Raw genomic sequence first — 26,546 nt, 5'->3', positions numbered from 1 at the left:
ACCCATTCTGCAATCTGTTAAATAAAGTTTTCATTCATTCATTCATTCATTCATTCATTCATTCATTCATTCATTCATTCATTCATTCATTCATTCATTCGTCTTGTTTTCATTAGGGTCTCCCCCCCCCCAGTGGGCCTATATATAATATACATTTCTATGTTATAATATTATGATATACACTTATATTAATTAGTAAAAGACATTTCACCATTCATATGTTGTTATTAACCTTTTCAACAACATTTTACACAGGCAACCTTTTAAAATGGAATCGCAACGGGAGCATTTATTTTGAAGAATTAAATCAATTTATACACGGAAGTAGAATTCCTTATTTACACTGGCTTGACAAACGAATCCGGTGGTGGAACTCGGAAGAGAGGCGGCTTTTGTAACATTTGATCAAGAAATAAAAATGTATCGCAAGGTAAGAGACCCGTGTGTTTTAATCCTTGACCAATATCCAGACTGCAACACGCTTTAGTGTCTTAAACTGAAAATGACGGGACATTACGTGCTTCCAAGTATCCCGTGCGCGGTGCCTTTTTTGGCAGACTAGCGCCATAACGCGCGCCGCTCGCTGGGTTCCGCAACATAATTTCTTCAGCATCGTGAAGGAAATGTATAACAATTTTACAATCAAGCATAATTAAGACATTGTTGCATCACGATCCCACATGGATGCTACGTGATGACAATCGCGTGTTGTTTCCCTAATCATCATGGTCTTCATTCATAACACAGTAAAACTGACTTATTTATTGAAGGATTGATGATTACGACGACATTTGGCAACGAGACGAGCTTTGCATCCTCTCTCCTGAAAAGCGCATCTTGCATCTCTGATGCTAAAGTGGTAATGGCTGCCAGTCCCTCTGGAGCTGCAGAAAGACACAGGGAGAGATGTTACCAGACTGTGGACAGAGCTGTCATCTAGTGGTGATCAGGCCTGAATGCATGAACTAAGTACATGTCATGTGTCACTTTCAGAAACACTTGGCAAAATTCGCAGGGATTTGTCGAGGTGCACAACTTACAAAATACAGACCGACACATGGCACAGTGGTAACTGGGGGACCCTGATGTAAACAAGACGAAAGTCTTTCTCTGGTCTGCACCCCCTTAACAATTGTGTGTATTGAGCTGTACTGTATTGTACCCATTCTGCAATCTGTTAATACAATTTTCAATCAATCAATCAATTACAATGATTGCAGGACCTCGCGTGCAGCTAAAAATTACCAAATGTAAAAGCACAGCAAACAATGTTGTAGCCAGGATGTGTCACGTTCCATACATTTAGTACATGCCCATAGATGATACACTATACATTAGTGACAGCAGCGAAGCATACTCTGTTTACAGCTGTGCAGGGAAGTTAGTGAGTGTCCGTCCAGTAGTTTGTTAGACCACCAAGAGGTAGTTATACTGAATAGAATAGGTGTGAAATAAATTGTGAGTTTTCTAACCAGAGTGCAAAGGAGCAGTAAAGTGCATTGTAGTATAATAGAGTAGACTATGCAAATATTTGACAAAACTACAGAGTAATTTTTCTAAGTTAATGTATGTACACTATAATAAACCAGTCTAGTCAGTGGTTTAACTAATATTGATCCCCAAGGGGATCAATAAAGGAATATATATCTTCTATAGATCTTCTATCTATTTTTTTTAAATAAATGTATGTATTAGTCATCAAGGTACAGTGGAATACAATACACATTGAATGGCAATTTTATTTTATTTGTGCCCTCCCCCCAAGGAATATATTATCTTATGAGTATCTTGTGGATATATATATATACAGTGTTTTATAACATTGTGGTATAATGAAAGTAGGTACAGTATGAGTAACTGTAAGACAGATGTAGGCAGTAGATACTGTATACTATATCCATGTCTGTACATATCCCTTACCTTCACTTACTAGTTACGCTGCTGGCCAGTGGCCACTGGCCAGTATGACTTACTACATAGTGTCTTTATAACTGTACATATACTACAACTCTGTACATGCTTCTGATTAGCACTATTACTCAGTAGTACTAATTTATGTGTACATTGATTGTACACATACACATACTATTACTAACACACTTTAAACTGTTCCATTTGCACTCTTGATTGGATGCCAAACTTCTTTTCGTTGTACTGTATGGATTTCTTTAGTATAGCCAACAGAGTTCAGCAGTAGGTTGAGTTAGGGGTGGGGGGTCCCGGCCGGGGGTGGTGTGAGGGGGGCTGTCACGGAGCAATGGCACAGTTCCCTGATGTAAAAGTGGCATAAAAAACAAACTATACAATTCAGGAAATTCTTAGTAGACTAATAGTCATAGGGCATAGGATCAAGTAGCTAATCGTATTTGATTTAATTCACAAATCTGTAAAAAAAAAGAAAAAGGTGTTTCTCATGTGCATTCTTATGAGACCTGTTTGAATGTTGTGCTTAGTAGAGATGTGCTTATTATTTTTCAGGAAATAGCCTAGCTCACTTGAGCATGGAACACAAAGCATAACAAATTACTAATCGACTAACTTGGTCGACTGGTAAATGGAGGGTCATCATCACGTCAGAATAACAGCGTTCTATGCTCTGCTTGGTGCCAGACTGTGGTGCCAGTTCTATTGAAGCCTGTATTGAAATAGAAAATATACCAGCTATCTGAGGAAATGTACATCAACCAATATTTCAAACATTAGCTAGTTAACAATGTAACAAATTGCAGAAGATTCTGACATCTGAGGTAATAATAACCTGTTTAAATTACATAAACGAGGAGATGGCTGATCCAATTCAACTCAATGTTGGCCGAACTGAACGTTTCTACTCGTGGCAACAAGGTGTGTTCACTACACAGTGATGTAATGACCCTTCTTTCTTTTATAGATTCCTTTTATAGATTCCCATCTAATCTAATGGGGCCGCCTGCTGCGTACCTAGTATGCTTTGCAGTCTGACTAAGACCGAGCACCCGTCGGGATGCTTTTAACACGCATGTGCTATGGTCATAGACCCTCTTTGTGATTGTACTAGACCAAGACACTTAGCTAATAACAATGACCTACCATTAACTAATTGCTAACTATTAGTAATTGCCGTTAACTAATGACCCATCTGAAAATATTAATATCAGAAAATAAAGCATATTTTACACAGTTGTACTACTACACATCTCTTGTGGATCTCAAACTTTTATAACTTATAATGTTATTATCAGCAGGTCAGGACTAGAAGCATATGATTGAAGCCAAGTGGCTATCTAGCTAGCTACTAGCATGCTAGTGAAATACACCCATTTGACTGTAGTTAGCAAAGCCAGGATACATAGCATGCTAGTCGCTAAGTAACACTACCACTCAGTTACGATGCTGTGTTGTATCAAATGGAACATGAAATAAATCAAATAAAGTTACAGTAGCCCAGCTAACACAGTTAACGTTAGCTTGCTAACTACAGTCAAGCATGCTAGTGGCTAGCTAGATAGCCACTTGGCTTAAATCATGGCTTGGCTTTGGCGATCTTTGAAGAATGATTGAATATTTCTCAGTGAATATCGAATAGTATTTTGACTTGGTAGTAACTTGAAATTCCTATCTCAGCCTGTTATTTAGGATCAGTGGCCTTGGTCTATTTTGATACTTGTTCTAATATTGTTTGTTTATCGTCTCTTTCATGATGCAATGTATGAGACAGAGTTCTATTCTAGATCTGCTGTCATTCACTTGTTAGTACTGACTCATCCAGGACGGTCAGCTGTCATTAGTACTGACTCATCCAGGACGGTCAGCTGTCATTAGTACTGACTCATCCAGGACGGTCAGCTGTCATTAGTACTGACTCATCCAGGATGGTCAGCTGTCATTAGTAACGACTCATTCAGGATGGTCAGCTGTCATTCACTTGTTAGTACTGACTCATCCAGGATGGTCAGCTGTCATTCACTTGTTAGTACTGACTCATCCAGGATGGTCAGCTGTCATTCTCTTGTTAGTACTGACTCATCCAGGATGGTCAGCTGTCATTCTCTTGTTAGTAATGACTCATCCAGGATGGTCGGCTGTCATTCACTTGTTAGTACCGACTCATCTAGGATGGTCGGCTGTCACTGTCATTCACTTGTTAGTACCGACTCATCTAGGATGGTCGGCTGTCTAGGGCTGTCTTAAATACTTCGAAGCTTCGAAGCTTCGTTCGATGGCACAAGCTTCGAACATAAAAAAAGAAATCGAAGTTTAAAAAAAAAAAAAAAAAAAAAAAATCAAATTCTTTTTTTACATTTTTTTTTAAATTTTTACTTCTGTGTGTGTGTGTGCATGGGGCCATTGGGTGGGGCCGGGGGACAAATACACTGGAGGAAAGTAACCCAGCTCAGCACTGCCCAAATTATATCATCACTATTGCCTGTTTGAAGGATATCATCCTCAAACACATATACACCACCTACACGCTAGGGCTGGGCGATAAAACGATAACGATAACTATCGCGATAAATTATTTCCTCGAAATAAACATGAAACGTGGTCGCAAAGTTTCGATATATCGATTTCCAAGCTTGGCTCCGTTCAGCCTCGGCTCAGCACACTCACTAACAACAACCAGCGTTACGTGATGACGTACTTACGCACAACAGCTAACAACCAATCAGTGAAGGAGATGGCCGAGACCCGGAAGGAGGTAGGACTCAATCAACAACAAGGCTTGCTAGGCTAATTAGCTTGCACGCCGTTGTTTTATATATTTACGTGCCGAGTATGTGTTTTTTTTTTATTCTGAGGCCACGTTTATGGTAGTGTGGGATATACAGTGGACGCCGTTTCAATATATTGTGGCGGAAGAGAGTATTTTAGTGTCATATTTAGCACATTGTCATGGAATACATCGCTTAGAACCAACAGGCTGGCTAGGATAACTAGCTTGCACGGCACTGTTTTATATATTTACGTGCCGAGTATGTGTGTGTTTTGAATTCTGAGGCCACGTTTATGGTAGTGTGGGATATACAGTGGACATCGTTTCAATATATTGTGGCGGAAGAGAGTATTTTAGGGTCATATTTATTGTCATGAGATACTCCGCTTGTCGGCTAATGTGCGCAGACTGATGACGACATCAACTCGACTTGAGACATTCGCAGCAGCATAAGAAGTTAATTAAACTTGACGGACATTATATCGACGATAATTATCGATATCGAATTATATGAAAATAATTTTATAATTTTATCGCGATAACGTTTTTGGTCATATCGCCCAGCCCTACTACACGCCTATTCTCAGTCCTTGCCCCACAATGGTGGAATGAACTACCCACCCCAGTTAGGACAGCCGAATCCCGTCCAATCGTTCGCCGTCGACTAAATACGCACTTCTTCAACCATTATCCAAAAAAAAAAAAAAAAAAAATCTAACCCTAACTAACCTTACTGTCATGCACACTAATAAACTAACCTACACTGTAGCACTCAACACTTTGATGAACATTGTTGCTCAGCTGATAAGAGTTGTATCCTTCCTGATGACCTGTCGTACAGAACTTGTAAGTCGCTTTGGATAAAAGCGTAGCTAAATGCCTAAATGTAAATGTGAATGTAAATGCCTTGTAGAATTCCACACATAAGAAAGAAAGATACTGGGATGAATAAACAAAATAGGAAATAAAATGTAGAAATGCATGCAATACATAAATAAATATGAATCTCCATATATGAAATAGAACATTTGGATAAGGTGCTACTGAGATGTTTTGGTGAGTTCTTTGTTTTTTTGTGGAAGTAGCCCTTCTTAAAAATGCATGAACATTCACTGATAATTGGTCTGTAGTGGAGTCTACAAGGTCTACATTGCCGGACCATGTAGAATCCGGACCTTGTAGACTGACATAATTCTGTGCATAGTTTAGTCTACACAGGCCATATTTCAAATAATCTAAATCTTACTTCATTCATCTTAAACATTCTTGATTTGGGGGATTGGTAGTTCCCATGAAATCTGAAGTTGTTCAAACGACAACAGCGATCCACCTTGAATTAAATCACACAGCCGTGTTGGCTGCGTCACAGTCACGAAAGGGGCTACTTAATTCATTAATCCAATCCACTTTATTTATAGAGCACATTTAAAAACAACAAAGTTTACCAAAGTGCTGTACAAGTCCCACAACATAAGATAAAAAAAAAAAAAAAAATAAAGAAATTTTTATTCGAAGCTTCGAATTAAAATCGAAGCTCGGCCCCGAATCTTCGATTGCCAAAAAAAAATTCGAAGGTCAGCCCTACGGCTGTCATTCACTTGTTAGTACAGACTCAGCTAGGAACAGGCAGCTTATAGCTTATCCGCAACAGTAAGTTACTTCCGGGGTAGGCCTGATTGGCCCCGACAGGCACGTGACGCGCAACTTTCTCTGCCGCGCGGCACGCTCCGCGGAGCCGAGCGGCAGAGCTTGCGGAATTACGTAACCGTCCAAATACGCCATGACTTTCATTCGGCGCTTCAGCTCACCTGGCAGAGCAGCGGTCCTGCGATCCTGCGGTCCGTTGTTGATGAGTTCGAATCCCATCAAATCTTTTTTTTTTAACGTGATTTTTTTTTAACGTGTATTCTTTCGCCGGTTAAGGTTAGGCATGGTTAAGGTTAAGGTTAAGGTTAGGCATTGTTTCGGAGTTGGTTAAGGTTAGAACGGTTAAGTTTAGGCGCTGTTAAGGAGCTGGTTAAGGTTAGAGTTTGTCTTAGAGAATGGCAATATTCTTTCTATGGTTAAGGTTAGGCATGGTTAAGGTTAAGGTTAAGGTTAGGCATTGTTTCGGAGTTGGTTAAGGTTAGAACGGTTAAGTTTAGGCGCTGTTAAGGAGCTGGTTAAGGTTAGAGTTTGTGTTAGAGAATGGCAATAGACAGCCTATTTCCGCGCGACAGCTCTCAGCAGCCTCGTTGCGCGTCCTGAGTTTGCCGCGTCACGTGCCTGTCGGGGCCAATCAGGCCTACCCCGGAAGTCACTTACTGTTGCGGAACAGTTACAGGCGAACAGGCATGCAGTGCTCATGGGACGGGGTTGCACGCTGTACCAAACTTCTTTGAGCAGGAGCACGCGCATGCACATGTACAGATGTGCACACAAGACTCATGCGCCAACTCGCCAAGTACCCACCTGGCTACTTTGCATAACCATAGCTCAGGTCGTCAGGTGTGTTCAAATACGTCCTCAGATACATTCACACAACTTGTGAATGAAATGTGTTACATTCCTAGAGGCAATTAGGCATAGTCTTTATTCTGTGCGCACGCGAGGGAACATTTATGCGCATGCATGGTAGGCAGCGCATGTGCGTGCCCCGGGAGCGCGCGTGCACATGACGTCATTAAAACACAGTGCAACCAGGTATGAAATCACCAACGCACCACTGTCTAGGAAGCTTACAACTAGGGGGATGGTCTGGAGTAGGGATGGGACTTTCTAGCAAAAGTGCTCGAAAATTCGTGTTTCATAATATATATGAATATATAATTTTTTATTTTATTTATTTTCTTTTATATTTTTTATCAGCTGACCGACAATAAATCAAAATGACACCATTCACCATCGTAGCCTATAATAACAGCATTGCATTGGCCTATCAACCGGCTTTAATAAACAAACAGAAACAGTAGCATGTGCAACTTTTTGATCAATTAGGCTATGAAAATTAGGCTGCCTCTAAATATAAAAAGGAATTAAATAAGTGTTTGCTTAAAAAAAAAAGCATTTAATAAAATAATAATAATAATAACAAAAATTGTAAAAAAAAAATGAAATCGATCTTAACAGAAACGACTATTCGAATTTTCGAATATTCGGTCCCATCCCTAGTCTGGAGGGAAGTCACGTTTTTGGGATCAATATTTCATTTTTTCGCAATGGCATTCATAATTCATCCAGCCTCCTTCCGGGACTGCAGCTGGACCCTGTCTGATATTGCAACGCCTCAATACCGCCGCCTGGTGGATGTCCGGCGAGTTACACTCCTAGCCAAACCGGAAGTGGCACTCTGTGCATCGAGGAAATCCCTCCGGCAGTAATATCTTCTTACATGGATCCAGACAAACACTCGAGTGCATGGGATCGCTTTAGAAACGCAATAATCAATATGATTTCGGCGTTTATTGCATCATACAAACGGGAAATGGATCTAGCAGATCGACGTCAAATAATTGGAATATTTTTCCTCCAGTCTCATCGGCGAACGGTAAGAGGAATATAGCGTTATTTTCAGCCCGATTGTTTATTCATTTCACGGCAATCAAATCTACCCATACTAAATAAAGCCGTTACTGACGATCAAGGAATTATAAACAACCCCCCCCCCCCTTTCCTTCACGCATGATGAAGCATAATGTATACCGATCATATACATTTGAATTTTTTAATATAGCGTGTATAGGAAAGAAACGCCAATCGATAATCTATCATATGCGTCAGGGCCTATAACTAGCGTTTTAGGAATTACTGCAGAAGAGAAAACCTTAAAAACATACTTATATTCTCGACGGTATTAACACAACAATGTATGAATGAAAAAATATAACGTTCCCACATCCGGAACGATAGATACCCGATGTTGAATGGGCCATAGTAATGTCTATATAGCTATAATATTTAAAAAGTTATAGCCCTGCAAAGAAGGTAAACATCTCCATAGGGTTACAGCACTGGCAGACTGGGCATAAGGATGGGCATACTGCGTGGCAATCAAAGTGTTAATGGGTTTGAACATCCGCTTTTTTATTTATTTTAAATGTTTATTTTTATTTTTATTTTGTACACAAAAAATATATATCAGAATGTGATATATATCAGAATATCACAGTACTATGTTGTACACAGGTCACAACAACACAGTCTAGTCGAGATGAGGAGGGGTCACTGTCATACATTATCAGGAAATTAATCAATCATGCAAAAAAGAGAGTTGAAGTTTTGAGTGACTCACATTCACCCGTCTTATTTCATAATACAATGTTTCCGAATGGACGTTTGGATTAAACCAAGTGTATGTAGTGATGCTGATCTTTCCCAGCGGAACACAAGTTACTTAACGTTACACGGGTATGTTATGCACGTTAATTAAGTCAGAGTCAGACTAACACGTTTAGCTTGCTAACGTTAAGATAGCAGGAAGTAGGTACTACTATTCTTAAAGGGGAACTATTTTACTATTTCTTTCACTATTTGGGCACTTTTACACAATTCCTGTGAGTTTATGGAACACCTCTGTAATTATATATATTTTTTAATTCATTGTTTTGTATTTCTAATCAAGTCCTCAAAAACAGCATTTTTCTACCTGAAGATCTTAAGCTGTTTTGAGGCTGGGCTCCTAAACCACTGTGTGGCCTTTATGCATGGACATTAACATGCAGCGGTGTCTCTCTGACATCACAAATCATCACATTTTCAGATGACTCAGTTCAGTGAGGGTGAATATTGTGAGAGGAGAATTGGAAGAATGCGCCAATATGAGAATTAGAGACATAGATCATATTAATATAAGTCCACATAGCTAGGAAACAATGCTAAACAGAAAGACTCAGAAGAAGCTTCTATCCCCAGGCCATCAGGCTGCTAAACGAACAATGAATGAACACTACACAACAACAACCACCAAACGCACATAGCACACACATCCACACGCACACACTCACTTTAAACAAACACACTGTAGCACCCACTCCACACACTTATAGCACACACCCACTTTAAACAAACACACTGTAGCACCCACTCCCCACACTTTATATTTATGGATGAAGGATTGCACTACAACTCGTACACCTTACTGTAAATTGTACCTAAAATTGTACCTCATCCCATTTCTGCTTTGCACTAGATAGTACTGTACATTAGTACACTGCATAGTATTGTGTATTGTATATTATATGGTAACTCAGAACATTGTACATATGTCTATACCGAACACTGTGACCTCATTTCTTCTTCTAAATTCATGCTATATTATGTTATTATGTTATTTGATACTATCTTGTCTAGCACAGTCTCTGGAGCGTAACAGTAAGAAGCATTTTGTATGAAAGTATTCTGTACTTCTGTATGACAACTATTAAAGAACTTGAACTTGAACTTAAACACTGAAAAAGGCCATTTAAAGGCCTTTAATAACCGCAGCAATATGCGCACATGCGCTACGTTATATGCGTAAATGTGCGCTATGTGCCTAAAGTCGAGACTCGACAGTACTGAACCAGAATTATTTTTAAGAGCAATCTTTTTCGCATGGTTAAAAACGATGGTTCGAACGTCTGTTCGAAAAACCCTGGCGAAGTTCGAATCCCAAAAACAGGCTTTGGGAACAGCTCTAATGCACACACTACACACATTGTTTAGGGAAGGCCCTGCATCAAGTGGTTCGTCCCTCAGCTATATTCTACCTCAGCCTGCATGAGCATCAAGTGGTCTCAGCTATATTCTACCTCAGCCTGCATGAGCATCAAGTGGTCTCAGCTATATTCTACCTCAGCCTGCATGAGCATCAAGTGGTCTCAGCTATATTCTACCTCAGCGTGCATGAGCATCAAGTGGTCTCAGCTATATTCTACCTCAGCCTGCATGAGCATCAAGTGGTCTCAGCTATATTCTACCTCAGCCTGCATGAGCATCAAGTGGTCTCAGCTATATTCTACCTCAGCGTGCATGAGCATCAAGTGGTCTCAGCTATATTCTACCTCAGCGTGCATGAGCATCAAGTGGTCTCAGCTATATTCTACCTCAGCGTGCATGAGCATCAAGTGGTCTCAGCTATATTCTACCTCAGCGTGCATGAGCATCAAGTGGTCTCAGCTATATTCTACCTCAGCCTGCATGAGCATCACGTAGTGCTCCATGAGAACCGACCATAGCCCGTTGATTATCAATTCCGTTGCACACAAGTTTTAAACTTTCTAAACGCATGCACGCACACACACACACACAGAAGAACTCCCTGGCCAGGAGAAGGCGTGGCTGCACACACCTGTTGCACATTGAGGTAATCAATGCACACAGGTTAAATCTGCCATACATACATAGGATAGAGCCTCTGTCGTGACGGTAGCCTTAAACGGTCTGGTGAGACAGCGGCCGTGCTCGTTATGGGCACGTATCCCTTTCCTACTTCCTGTTTCCCCCATGTGGAATGCACCTGATTAGATAAATACTCTGCTCCAGTTTTCAAAAAGAAAATGGTGCCATGCTCACTCGTAAACCATCTCCTTTTCTACCTAAAGTTGAACATAAAATTTTTTTCTGACATTTTAAGTGGGAAATAAAACATGTAATTGTCTGACCTTGAGTCATATTTGATCTGCAATGCCTAGTTTTATCTGATCCCTATGTAATCTCATGTAATCACTCAATAGTTCTAGTGACTAGAAAACTGCACGGGTCCGCGGGCACGTCACATAGGAAAGTTGCAGGGAAATAGATCATTAGCTTTACCTCGCTGTGTAGGCCAGCGGCCAGATGAGAGATGGATGACAAAAATGACTGCAGATAGCTCCGTTTCAATCAGTAAAATATGATTGACGACAAGCTAGGGGTGGACGGTATAAACGGTATACGGTATGAATTTGCTCTACGGTATGGATTTTGACTATACCTTGTAACCGGTAGAGCAGCTCTAAAATAGCAATGACGTCATGTAACCACAGTGCGACTATTTCACTCTCATTTGCCCCTAAAAATAGATAGAATTAGTCATAGATAATAGATATGTGCAAACTGGAAAAAGTTATTTAGGAGGCTTCGCGCAGTGGGCGTGTCAACACGCAATTGTCATTTCATAATAAACACATATCACTGCGGCGCACAGCAAGTTTCAATTTCAGTTCCTGGCATTTTTAACCAGTGGAGAAAGGTAAGAGATTTCCCTATCGTTTTTCTTATATGAATTATTCTACGTTAATAAAACATACCTGGTGATCAACTACAGTTTGCTGTGAACATTATGATGTGTAGTGTTCTGACGGCTGGGCAGCGCGAGCTGGATGTTGGATTTTGCGAGAAGCATATACAGCTGCAGAGCCGCAGAATCCACCATAACCCACCCATCTGTACCGGCACCGTGCAGTACTCCAATTCAGCCATTGGCAATTCAGCTGTTGGGTGGGCGGCGCTGTTGAGCGGTCCCCAGATAGAGCCTTAAAGGGAAGATGAAGCAGTGCGATAAATACATATTCATAGCATCACATTAGTATTTAGATAAGCCACAGAAGAAGGCACGTTATAAAAATAAGCAGTTTCTAAGAAAAAACGATTTGTTGTGTACATTTCTGAAGCATTTAGCATTATGGGCGCGGCCATTTTGTTGCTGACGTCATACCGTGGCTTGGGTGTATACACTCTGGTTAGCTGCCTATATTGAATGGGTCAGTCAGCAAATAAAATGTTGCCTACAAAACAACGGGACCGCGGTGGTTCTGTTTGTATTGCTCCTGGCTGTTCAAACTAATTTTACCATGTGAGAGAGAGGAAAGTTGGTTAATTTCCACAAACTACCAGTGAAAAAAACAGTGTTGTTGACATGTTGGCTCGGGCTGCCTGCACCCAGACGGCGCGACCAGCCTGTTGGACAGGGAAGGAGGATCTGCAGCGAACACTTCATTGCCTCGGATTATGTTGTTGGGGTGGGATGTTTGTCCAGAAGACCACTAATCAGCTGAAGCCGGACGCGGTTCCCTCGGTCTTCGACAGACAGACCGGCGTTAGCTCTCGGGAGCGATCGCTAGCTAGTTGGCACCAGCCGGGGCCAGGCGTTAGCTCTCGCTAGCTAGCGTTAGCAACCGGAGCGTCGCGGAGCATTCAGCCTGCTGGCTACCTAGACCCACTTCAACCAGCGTCGCGGAGCATTCAGCCTGCTGGCTACCTAGACCCACTTCAACCAGCGTCGCGGAGCATTCAGCCTGCTGGCTACCTAGACCCACTTCAACCAGCGTCGCGGAGCATTCAGCCTGCTGGCTACACAAGCTGTGTAGCCAGCAGGCTGAATGCTCCGCGACGCTCCGGTTGCTAACGCTAGCTAGCGAGAGCTAACGCCGGGCCCCGAGAGCTAACGCCGGTCTGTCTGTCGAAGACCGAGGGAACCGCGTCCGGCTTCAGCTGATTAGTGGTCTTCTGGACAAACATCCCACCCCAACAACATAATCCGAGGCAATGAAGTGTTCGCTGCAGATCCTCCTTCCCTGTCCAACAGGCTGGTCGCGCCGTCTGGGTGCAGGCAGCCCGAGCCAACATGTCAACAACACTGTTTTTTTCACTGGTAGTTTGTGGAAATTAACCAACTTTCCTCTCTCTCACATGGTAAAATTAGTTTGAACAGCCAGGAGCAATACAAACAGAACCACCGCGGTCCCGTTGTTTTGTAGGCAACATTTTATCTGCTGACTGACCCATTCAATATAGGCAGCTAACCAGAGTGTATACACCCAAGCCACGGTATGACGTCAGCCATGACGTCAGCAACAAAATGGCGGCGCCCATGTTGAAAACAGGGATATTATATTATATTTTTCAGACAAATAAGATAGATTTCACATTTGATTATAGAACCCTGTCTTACACAAGGTACACAACAAACAAACTAGGATCACATTGCTCACTGCTTCATCTCCACTTTAAGGCGAGACACTGCAGGTGAATAGTCAAATATACTTTTTTTGTTGATTTTGAGATTTTGTTATATTTTGCTTCCTAAACATGTCTTCTATGAAACTAGTGACAATAAAACGTCAATAACACACATTTAGTTTATTTTACATCATTTTGCCTTATTGCATCCATAAATGTGCACATATTTAATGGGGAAGTGCCTCATTTGCATATATAAACATAAATTTCAGAAAACTTGCAATATATTTTTTCTTAGTTTATATGTACATAACAAATTGGGAAAGTTTCATAGTGATATCTATTCAAATATGTTTTGCCTATTAGGGGGTACTACACTGTACTACACTGTTTGTAGCCTGTGTGTAGTTCTGTTCAGTTCAATAACATCATTATTATTATTATTCAGTTATCAGGCATGTGTTTAGGTTGTCTATTACTAATGGTTTGATTAGGTATTGTGTTTGTAAATATCTGTTTCAAAAAAAAAAGTATGGCATTTTACAATACAGAACTTTGAAGGCGTTTTCCCAAAAATGAGTTTTAAGAGTTTTTCCTCATACTCTGAGCCAGAAATCTCCACTTCAGTAGCACTCACATACACCAAACCTTCCAGTTCTATTCATATCTATGTTCTGAAGGTATTTACAGAAGGGTTTGTTGATATCGCATTCATACCCTGATTTATATCACATTTTATTCCTAAAAACATGGCGAAATATGGAATTTTACCATAAAAATGGACTGAATGGAATATTTTTTGATTTATGGAGTGATACAAAGAGATATCCAAAATCCCCTCTGTAATAACCTTTGGCTCTAATATGTCAACAAAATGAAACTATAATTTTGAAAATGGCTTTATCCAATGTTCAGATTTCTGTCCTGGAATTATATGCAAATTAGTGCATATTTAAGTAGATCATGCCTCATTTGCATATTTAAACATACAATTTCAGAAAACTTGTAATACAAAAAAGTCTTGTCTTAATATAAGTAATCAACTGGGGAAGTTTCATTGTGATATCTATTAGTTATTTTTTTTTACCCTATTCACCTGCAGTGTCTCCCCTTAAAACAGCTGAATCTGCTGCTCTGCAGCGACATACTCTTTGCAAATAAGTCGTTGCGAGGTGGAGAGAGTCATCACGCAAACTAGGGCTGACCTTCGATTTTTTTTTGGCAATCGAAGCTTCGGGGCCGAGCTTCGATTTTAATTCGAAGCTTCGAATAAAAAAAGAATTAATTTTTTTTTTTTTTTTATATAATTTTTTTTTTTCTTTTATCTTATGTTGTGGGACTTGTACAGCACTTTGGTAAACTTTGTTGTTTTTAAATGTGCTCTATAAATAAAGTGGATTGGATTAATGAATTAAGTAGCCCCTTTCGTGACTGTGACGCAGCCAACACAGTGTGATTTAATTCAAGGTGGATCGCTGTTGTCGTTTGAACAACTTCAGATTTCATGGGAACTACCAATCCCCCAAATCAAGAATGTTTAAGATGAATGAAGTAAGATTTTGATTATTTGAAATATGGCCTGTGTAGACTAAACTATGCACAGAATTGTCAGTCTACAAGGTCCGGATTCTACATGGTCCGGCAATGTAGACCTTGTAGACTCCACTACAGACCAATTATCAGTGAATGTTCATGCATTTTTAAGAAGGGCTACTTCCACAAAAAAACAAAGAACTCACAAACATCTCAGTAGCACCTTATCTAAATATTCTATTTCATATATGGAGATTCATATTTATTTATGTATTGCATGCATTTCTACATTTTATTTCCTATTTTGTTTATTCATCCCAGTATCTTTCTTTCTTATGTGTGGAATTCTACAAGGCATTTACATTCACATTTACATTTAGTCATTTAGGCCCCGTTTAGACGGAAACGCTAGCAGGTGAATCCGCAAAAATATTTTTACGGATGTGCCTTTCGTTTATACGGAAACGGCGTTTTTACGGGGTGAAACCGCAAAAAAGTGAGACTACCTTCCAGGGTGGAATTCCTAGAAACGCAAAACCTTTGCGCTTTCGTCTAAACTATCAAACCGTATAAATCTGTTAAAACGATGACGAAAGGGTTGTCACGGCTCTGGTCGCGCGTACTGCTTACGTCACAGGTAGCAGGTAAGCGCCAGTAGCCGAGACGTAAACAAAGCAAGTATGTCTGACTATATCAACAGAGATCACTTGAAGGCTACATTGGCAGTACTTTTAAAGACACAAGAATCAGTCCAGTTTTAAGATACGCTATTGGAGCTGGAATTACCGCGGCTGCTGGCACCAGACTTGCCCTCCAATGGATCCTCGTTAAAGGATTTAAAGTGTACTCATTCCAATTACAGGGCCAGCAGGTGCCTCGACTGGCCCGCGCCGTTCTGTGTTCTGAACGTAGCGTTATAGCAGTACTTTTAACCCTTTCACTGCCACACGACAGAAGGTTAACCCTTTACTATCACACAACCGGCTGTCGTGTGGCAGTGAAAGGGTTAAATACACAAGAATCTGTCCCGCGGCGTGAGTGGACCCACTGTCTGTGAGTGACTCTGCTTTGGTCCAATCACATTCCCCATCCACAGTCTGCGAATCAGAGGCAGAGTAGGGCGGGTCTTCACAGCACGTCATGTGACATATGCGCCAATCGTGTGACAGCGGTGCTCCGTCGTTACAGCCTCGTCTGCACAGAGAATTCCACCCCAAAACGCTCGTCTAAACGCAAAATTAAAAGTGAAACCGCAAGACGACTTTTGCGGTTTCTGTTCACAAAACGTAGCCTTAGCTGACTCTTTTATCCAAAGCGACTTACAAGTTCTGTACGACAGGTCATCAGGAAGGATACAACTCTTATCAGCTGAGTAACAATATTCATCAAAGTGTTGCGTGTTACAGTGTGGGTTAGTTTATTAGGACAAGTGCATGACAGTAAGGTTAGTTAGGGTTAGATTTTTTTTATTTTATTTTTAAAATTTTATTTCAGATAATTGTTGAAGTGCGTCTTTAGTCGACGGCGAAAGATTGGATGGGATTCGGCTGTCCTAACTGGGGTGGGTAGTTCATTCCACCATTGTGGGGCAAGGACTGAGTGAGAATAGGCGTGTAGGTGGTGTATATGTGTTTGAGGATGATATCCTTCAAACAGGCAATAGTGATGATATAATTTGGGCAGTGCTGAGCTGGGTTACTTTCCTCCAGTGTATTTGTCCCCCGGCCCCACCCAATGGCCCCATGCACACACACACACACACACACACACACACACACACACACACACACCGAAGTAAAAAATAAAATAAAAATAAAAAATGTGAACAAAAAAACAATGATTTTTTTTTTTTTTTATACTTCGATTTTTTTTAACGTTCGAAGCTTGTGCCATCGAACGAAGCTTCAAAGTATTTAAGACAGCCCTAATGCAAACCCACGATAATGTTGCCGTCTCTCTCTGCCAAATTTCTCAGTTCTTCGCTTGATATAATTAATACAAATGTCCAATATAACGGAATTCGTTAGCTCATAAAAATGTGATTATAACAGACTGCTGTTTATTAATGTCGGGCGACTGCCCACAGACACCCATTTGATTTAAAGTCGGCAGCAGCACGGAGTCTCTGGACTTATTTTATTTGGAATATAATGACTATACGCAAAAGTAGCCTAGTTTTAAGTTAAAATATTATAAATCTACATGCCTTGAGGATGTCATTATTTATATAGCCTGCCTATCAGGCAAAAAAAATTATTCTAACGGAAACACTGATACCGTGATATATACCGTTACCGTCTATGCTTCAAATTATACCGTGATATACATTTTAGACCATACATTTAGACCTTAAATGTGTGACAAGCCACATTTAAGGATCCAGTACTGTGGGAAGTAGGGGTCCTGAGGGTGTAGCACCCTCTAGTGGCAGAGAGGTAAAAAGACTAGATATAATTCTTTCTTTGCAATAAAATACAATTAATTTCTCATTATTGATCCTGGAGATTATAGCGATAGATTAGGTAAAAGGTATCACTGAAATGTTTTTGTAATAATCGCAAGACTCTACTATCTGTCATCATTTCCTGTATTTCCTGTCCGGAAATTCTGAAACATGAAGGCTCAGAAGGACTAGGAACTATTCTCATTTCAAAAGAGGTGCTAGAAAATAAATAATTCAAATTAGTTTTAGACTAGTTTATTTGCAAAAAAAAACATAACAAACATGTTCCACAGATTCAAGGAAATTGTATAAAATTGCTGAAAAGATACAAAATATGTCAAAAGAATAAAATAAAATAAAGAATAATAAAGATGGCACTGTTTAGGACCTAGACAAATTCGTGCCAACTTAGTATGTAAAATGAGTTGGTGCAATAAATAAGTGGACATTGGAGCCCTGCAGTGTTGTGAGCTGTTTATGTATTTGTCTATTTTCAGTGTTCGTTCTTCCGGCTTATGAACTGGCATCATTTAATATACTGTAAACCATCAGTCTTGGCACCGGAATCAAAAGAATTTAAATGATACCCCAAGGTCATGTTTTACCATTTGACGTGTGCATATTTCTCAAACTACAGTTCTCTATTCATCTGTTGACTTTTGCAGATTTAGAGAAAGGACAACCATGGATTCCGAGGGAGACGCACTCTGCGTCGAGTTCCCAAACTTCTCCTGCTCCCTCCTGCAGAAGCTGAACCAGCAGCGGCAGAGGGGTCAACTCTGCGACATCATCGTGGTTATCCAGGGTCACCAGTACCGGGCTCACCGGGCGGTGCTTGCTGCCAGTTCGCCCTACTTCTGCGACCAGGTACTCCTAAAAAACAGTGCTCGCGTCGTCCTGCCGGACGTCATGCACCCCAGTGTGTTCGAGCGTCTCCTCCTCTCCTGCTACACTGGCACGCTCCACTTACCGGCTGGTGAGGTAGTGGCGTTCCTCACTGCAGCTAGCTTCCTTCAGATGTGGCACATAGTGGACAAATGTACCGAACTCCTGGAGGTAGGTGGCTCGACTGGCACATCGGCGCATAAGTCCACAGGGGGACTGGGGACTGCGACGTGCGGCGCAAGGGTTAAGGACAAACCGTCGCCCGGGGACAGCAGTTACCACAGTCCCGTAGACGGCTCCCTGGGCCTCGACTCCAGCAATGGTGGGGGGGTAGTGGACAACTTTGCCAAGATAGAGATGGAGCAACTCCTGGAGGACAGTGGTTTCTCCCCCCCTGCGTTGGATCCCAGTGCCCAGCTCGGCGGCTGCTGCTCCCCAGAGTTCTCTGGCAGCGAGGTCACTAGTCCAAACGATGGAGAGGAAGGCAACAGGGAATACCAGTACACCAGACCGTCCTACGTCCCACCCAGCATCATGGGCCACAGGAAGTGGGTTCATGTTAAAGCGGAGCGGTCAGAAAGGGACAATTGCGGTGGCCTGTTCTGTGAGGACGACACTGACTCTGGGCAGGTGAGCCGTTCCCAGGCCACCGCCAGCAGGAGCTCTTTGGCAGACGCCATAGACGGAAAGATCGTCGCTCAGTTGGAGGAGAGTCTAGATGACGAACGACCTTATGAAGACCCTTTGGACTTCTATGGTACCAGCATGGAGGGCTTCTCCGCTGACAAGAGCGACGGGAACATCCTAGACCTGAAGGAGGACCTCCTCGAAGGGACGCCGGGTGCGGCCGGGGGGGAAGACGAGCAGACCGAGGGGCAGACCACCCCGAGTGGCCACCAAGAAGAAGAGTCTCACTCTGGCTTTGCCTCCATGGTTTACAAGCTTTACCCCTGCCAGTGTGGCAAGAACTTCACCCACAAGAGCCAGCGAGATCGCCACATGAGCATGCACCTGGGCCTGCGGCCTTTCGGCTGCGCCGTCTGCGGCAAGAGTTTCAAGATGAAGCATCACCTGGTGGGCCACATGAAGATACACACGGGCATCAAGCCCTACGAGTGCGGCCTCTGCTCCAAGAAGTTCATGTGGAGGGACAGCTTCAACCGGCACATGTCCTCTTGCAACAAGGCCCACCAGGCGAGGCAAGAGGACCACTCGGGCTCCAGCTAAGGCTGAGACGATATGCCATTTGGAAGAATCGATAAATCGGGACAAAATTATCGATAAATATAGATTTTTTTTATTATAATTTTGCATGTGTAACAGAATATTTATTTAAATACTTTTTTCATAATTAAAGAAATAAATATTATTTAACGTTAGTTCGTGTGCGTGTGTCACGTGCACTCACTGTAGTTTTTGCGATGCTGTAGTTGGCCCATGACACACACACGAACTAACGTTAAATAATAAAAAAGAAAAAAAAAATTACACATGCAAAACAAATCTATAAGTGACGCCACTTATCGATTTCACGCAGTTATCGATAAATCGATAAGTGGTCTCAGCCTTAGCTCCATCACAATCGCATTCCCCAATGCTAGATTGGTTTTAGGGAATGAGTTTGGTCAGTTTTCCAATCCTGCGACATGATTTGGAAGCACACGGTTGGATAAGTAAAACTATTTGCAGATCACGCTTGCAACTCTTCCCCGAGATCACTTCATTTGGCAGGCTGCACATAACCTGCCCAACCTGGATTAAGCCTGAGTACTTTTGTTCAGATCACTAGTGTCAGTAGATCAGATCACTGTCCAGACAGACTTGAGGTTGAGGTTACAGGAAGCCATCTTCCAGGACAGCCAGATCTGTGGATGATTTTAAAGTCACAAAACATTAGAAACGTGGATTGCATGCAGTGGCTTTGAAGCAGCTGTTCTATTTACAGACACCACCCATCAGGGTCCATGTTACTTACCTCAGTGTTGACAGACTCAACAAAAAGCACAATATATCTGATGATTCTTAATCATGCCTTTCTTTTGTTAAGTGCAGGAAGAGGAGTTATTCAATAATGTATCCCCTTTCTCAAGACCTTTGAATAGAAATTCAAAGGTTGGTGCCATTATCACATTTTCTCTATAAAGTCTAGATTTTCATCAGATCTTCTTCTTGCCTCTTATCTGCATCAAGAAGATTTTTATGTCGGAGTTATCCATATTATGCTGTGTATAAATATGTCTATTTATTCATGGTTTTGGGAGCATATTATGTAAATAACAGCTCATTCATTAGAAGTAGTGATAGAAAGTAGTAAATGGTGGTGAATAGTCTTAGCTGAAATGTAGCAATGTACTGTATTGCGCAAGTTATTTCAATTTAATTTAAATTGAAGGAAAAAAATATATATAATGGGCATTCACTTGTAGCCTGTTTGTCTCATATGTTCGTCATACATCTCAGTGGTATCAGCACTTGCCTTTAGGGCTGTCCTTGACTAAAGAGAGTATAGGCATAGGATTCTGATGATGTCGACTAATTAAATGGTCTGTTGAAATCAACAGATCTGTAAATTTGTGTTTCCCACATTATTGCCCTTCTGGAAATTAATGCGGTTGTGTAGAAAGACCGATCTAGTGCATATCAAAGACCAAAGCATGTTTTTGAGGAGTATTGACCATATTCACACCACGCCCATTTTGCTCTTATGTCATGCTCAGGATGGGATTCCTTTCCACCATGTTCCCACCCTAGGTGGTCAATTGTGATGCCAGAAATGTGCTTATCATTTTCCATGACTAATAACTGACTAATTGAGGGCAGCCACACTTGAGTTTATGGAGTATTGCCTTTGCTTGCAAGTTCCACATTAGCTTTAGTTTCTTACATTGTTTCATAATAATAATAATAATAATGGCTTGGATTTATATAGCGCTCTTCATGACACCCAGAGCGCTTCACAGAGTCCATTATTCGTTCATACACAGTCATACCGGTGGTGGTAAGCTACAATTGCAGCCAGAGCTGCCCTGAGGCAGACTCACGGAAGCGTGGCGAATAATCATCGCCTACGGCCCCTCCGACCACCACCAACATTCATTCACATGCATACACATTCATACGAGGCAAGTAGGTTAAGTGTCTTGCCCAAGGACACAACGGCAATGGGATGGACATGGGCTTGAGCGGGATTCGAACCACCAACCCTTCGATCATTGGACGACCCGCTCTACCCCTGAGCCAAAGCCGCCCCACATTATTTATTTCATGAAATAAAATAATGTCTTGAGACTCCATTCAACACACAGATTAAAATAGGAATACAATATGTATATAAACAAGTCAATCAAACATTACACAGTCATAAATATTGACCAACAGTAAGTACCTCAAGGTAACGAGATGCATGAATAGTCATAGGCAACAAACGGGAATATCAAACAAGTCATGAAATAGGCTAAGATATCTATAACAGATACCAACTACTTATAAATATCAAAGACCAGCTGCATGTTATAAAATAATATTTGAACATTATGTTCTAAATGATCATGACCACCTAAATATTCTAGATGGGAAATGCATCACAGAAATACCGTAAGACTAACATTACATTTAAAGACCATTCGTCAAGAGTTCCATTGGTTGAAAGGTTTGGAGGTTAAAGATTCAGAAACCCCCCTTGCTACATGTTGCCCCCTCTGTTAGACTAACTCTTTCAGTGCCACAGAAACGAAAGGTAGATAATGTTTGTTGTATTATATATCTTATATAGATATATGTATGTATGTGTGTATATATATATCATTTTGCACCCATTCAACTTTTTGTGGTGTGCAGATATTCTTTTTTGCTACTGATAAAACACAAATAATGAAATGTTGCAAGGATACTGTACAGCCTACCTCTCATTTGAATGCCTGCCTAGTCTTAGTGGCCTTTGTAGTTCAGGGAGGCCATTTTAAAGCTAGGTTTGTAAAAAGAAAAGAAACATGTAGTGCATATTTCAGTCTGGCCCAGTAGAGAAATATTTACCTACTACATCACACGCTGTTGCATGTATCAAATGAGTTAAAACGTAAGCATTGGCACAATACAGTGTCTTCACATTTGTTAGCCAGGCTACCAATGAAAACTGTCAACACTACACGCTAGTGTAAATTACTGGTAAAGTGACAAATTAACGTTCAATGTCGGATATGATTATTTTATCAGAAGAGTACTATTGTTTCATCAAAACAGTTTTTTGGAAAACATTGACTTTTATATATTTTTAGTAGCAATATTTTACGGAAGTGTATCAAATTCATTGTTGTGTTTTCTCATAATTGTGAGATATAAAAAAAATGGCACCTTATTTTTTTTAAATATCTCATAATTATGAGAAAAGATCTCGTTACTATGAGAAATAGTATAGAGAGGAGGAGACCAACTTTTAGATGGGAGTTTTTGTTATTATGACAAAATGATGGAGAAGAGGAAGAGTCCATGCTCTGTGCTGATGGCAAGTGTGCTTTCAGTCTGACTTACAGTAATGTCTTTAAAAAGGTAGAATCTATAATGCCATCAAACGGCAACCTCTAGGCCAAAGAACCAAACTTGGTAATGCACTTTTTAAGTTTTTTGTTTTGGTCTAATGTAGATTGGAGTTTAGTAAGATTCTTCAAAAACGGCAAGCCTAATTAAACCCTACTAGTCCTGCAAATTTGGGTCAAATGTCATAAAGAATGGTAACGCAGTACTGTTTCAACAACCACAATCAGAACGAAGTGTTTTACAAATCTTAATTTTGACACACATTCAGTTCACATCACATGAAAACATCTTACTGTAAATGGCACTGTACACATTTACTGTAAAATCTTGCTTAATCAATGTCAAATCTTAAAAAAAAACATGCAGATGGAGTCTGTCAAATATTATACTTTAACCAAAAAAATCTTGACATTTGTAGTCAATGGGAAATGGAGTATATTTACACAGTGAGATTGCTACCCTTATGTGAACACTAACTAGGAATTTTTCACATTTAAACATCTTTTAATGCATTACCCTTTAAGTCACGGTCAAACTGTATGACCGCCAGATCCAACGGATTTTGTCCGGTTTGGACCAAGCTTGTGATTATTATTCTTATTCTTCTTTTTCTTATTCTTATTCTTATTCCCTCTATCCCCACTCAACTTCAACCCACAGACCAAAACTAAAATAAATAAATAAATACCAAGCAGGGTTCTTACAGCGTTACAGATTTATAAATAGCCTGCTAGTGTTAGGTTGACAAACTAATGACGATACAAAATTCAAGGTACAAGGGTCTCATGTCAGTCACCATATATTTTATATCCTGTGACCATTTAGCTGGTGGTCACATCTTGTTACCATGACAAACAACACAACCCCCCCCCCCCACACACACACGCACCCCGCGGCTGCAATATGCTTCCATTCTATGCTAAATATAGTCTTTGATTGAGCATAATTTGTACAGGTCACAAGGTGTCTTTCTAATGCACCTTTTATGGATGGGCATGATTACTGGAGTACTCACAAAGGCCAATGGAATTGAGCTTTGATAGATTTCGTTTTTGCTAATAATAGGCAACGATAAATGATGTATTCCAAGTGCAAGTAAGAACTGCAGTCGCCACGTGTAGCCGACTGGTTTACGCTGCAACAAGTGCATTAACTAAATAGGCAGCAGGAGCAATTTGAAACGCTCTGAAAGCTGATGCTGTTCTTGCACACACTGGAACTCTGTGTGAAATCGTGGGACTTCTGCACGACCATAGATGGGCAGTGGTCCCCACACTCTCAGAACTATGACACAACTCATGATTGGACAGCAATTGGTAGAGGAATGAAATGATGTGTACACGTACTGAGATCATGTTCAAAATTCTCTGTATTTCACCACCTCTCGACCGATCCTGGCCTACGAGCCTTTGCGTTGCTTTTGACGTTCTAACATCTCTATTTTTTATGTATAAGATAAGATAATATGTTCCTTTATTGATCCCTTTAGGGAAATTCAGGCATCATAGCACGGCGGAGGGGAGGTACAGGCATGGCCAGGGTAATGGATGAAAGACATAAATATAGGCAATGCAATTAACTGAATACAAAGATGTGAGAAGAATAAACGGTGTAAACAATATAATTAACCCTGAATATAAACATGAGACAAATAAACGGTGTAAACAATAATTAACTGATTATGAAAAACGGGTTAAGAGAAATTTAAGTAATCCCCTTTTTATTGCTAGAATGTGACAATCAAAATGTATAACTACTTAGATTACTGATTATGATAAGTGCATTAGGTGCATTATTGTCTGTTTAGTTTACATTTGAGTACTCAATTCTGAAATTCATGTCATCACTCGATCTATACAATATTTGAAAATGCCCATCCCTAAAATGTTTTGAAAGAATGCCACTGTTTAGAATTGTGGCTCTGAAGTTATGACATTTGCCCCAAGACAATCCTTCTCAAGAGGAAGCAACAACAGTAATAGCCCTTGTGCAGTCTATATTTTCTTGGATTTTTTATTTGTATTGATTAGGTTACCTTCCACAGAAATATTTTAATAGAATAAATTTTCACAATAATTACTTCTTGTCAATAGAGATACAAGCTGAGAACGGGAATGTGTGATTGTACTATATAGCGTATAGAATACGTACTCGAAAACTACTGCAACAAAGTTGTGCTTTTGTATGAAAACAAGGACAATCATAGCCTAGCACTAGTTATTTCTTATTTATGCAAAGGCCAACCTTTGACTTCAGATGAAAATAAGTGTCTATCTGTATGATCTTCAACACCACATAGAACCCAGTCCTGGAGAAAGTCTTATCTGTAGTGTAGGAAAAGGATTATCTTCTTTGCATGTGTTAAGATAGATGTATGGCTCTTCTGATCATATGCGTTGTTATTACTAGACAATTTACAAAGGATTATAACTGAAACCAGAATTGTAGGCCTGTCGGGCTACTTTTGTGATTGTCAGTTTGGCCTAGTATGAGTGTAAATATGGAAATACTTTTTGACAAACAAAACTGGGAATTGACATGTAAAGCCTTTTTTGTACCTTTTTTTTAGCAAATGTGTTTTCCTTGTGCTTAAGAACCAATGGAATGTTGCGTCTTCTTCACCAACAAAAGATCCTCTGCGTAGAAGGATTGGCTCAGAAAGGTTTCTTTTCAACGGTCCGTCCGGTGGTTAGAGTGGCCACAGGTTCAATCCCTACAACTGCCAACGGGTCCAGCCCTCTCTTAAGTATTCTTGAACAAGGCACCAAACCCCGTCCTGCTCCAGATGTGCCGCAAATGGCTGACCCCATGTTGAAATGCATCCCATGTGTGTGTCTCAGAAGGTTATGCGAAGAACTTCAACTTCTTCCGAATTCTCCATGCTTGCATACTATGTTGTATGCAATTTTCATTATGTGTTCTGTGTTTGTATGTGACAGACATTTGTATACATACGTACAAAAAGCACCAACATTTAAGTATGGAGTGGGTGGTAACTTGCGATCGTTTATATCCCACGCTTCTCGCGCCAGGTCATTTCCTTTGTAATTTCCGGTTCCAGGTCAGCAAGAAATTTCCAAAACAAACGTAAAAAAACACAAAAATCGTACTGGGCTCTGAAGCAGTATTTGTGCGTTTCTTTAGGCAAAACTGACCGTATATCCTCCTGACTGCACAGCTAGCAAGTGGAAACAGTTGTGACTGAATGTTTTCTTCTTCAGATATTATAAAGGGCCACTTATACCATGAGTGTACAAGTATTTGTATGGCGCACATACTGCACTCCATATACTGAACAGTAAGCTCCAACAGTATGTAGTACGATGTACATACTTAATGTGTGTAGTTAATACATACAATAGAATTCGGGAAGCCTGAATAGCTTCAATGGATTCAAATATGAAACGTGTCATCCACTGCTGTTTTGGATTACCCTTAGAATTCAGTTAATTATTAAATTGAATTACTTTTCAATTTTTATTCTTGAAAATAATTTTGAATATTTTTTTTGCTTTCCTTTTGTGCAGTGATCAAGTTGAACTTGACCCAGGTCTGCTTTTG

At 40.6% G+C, this 26,546-nt stretch overlaps 1 protein-coding gene across 1 annotated transcript; it reads left to right on the top strand.

Moving 5' to 3' along the window:
- The first annotated feature begins 373 nt into the window (after positions 1-373).
- On the top strand, positions 374-20,919 carry zbtb43 (zinc finger and BTB domain containing 43). The gene is made up of 2 exons (XM_084324288.1): positions 374-430; positions 18,233-20,919. The coding sequence occupies exon 2, from the start codon at positions 18,252-18,254 to the stop codon at positions 19,677-19,679; it is 1,428 nt and encodes a 475-aa protein (XP_084180414.1). The 5' UTR covers positions 374-430; positions 18,233-18,251; the 3' UTR covers positions 19,680-20,919.
- Positions 20,920-26,546: the final 5,627 nt, after the last annotated feature.

The sequence above is a fragment of the Notolepis coatsorum genome (assembly GCF_963971535.1).
Source record: "Notolepis coatsorum genome assembly, chromosome: 11".
NCBI lineage: Eukaryota > Metazoa > Chordata > Actinopteri > Aulopiformes > Paralepididae > Notolepis > Notolepis coatsorum.
This window is presented reverse-complemented; position numbering and strand designations above follow the sequence as displayed.

What these genes read in the sequence shown, in the direction of transcription:
- zbtb43 (XM_084324288.1), top strand. Translation starts at nt 18,252, where the DNA reads ATGGATTCCGAGGGAGACGCACTCTGCGTCGAGTTCCCAAACTTCTCC.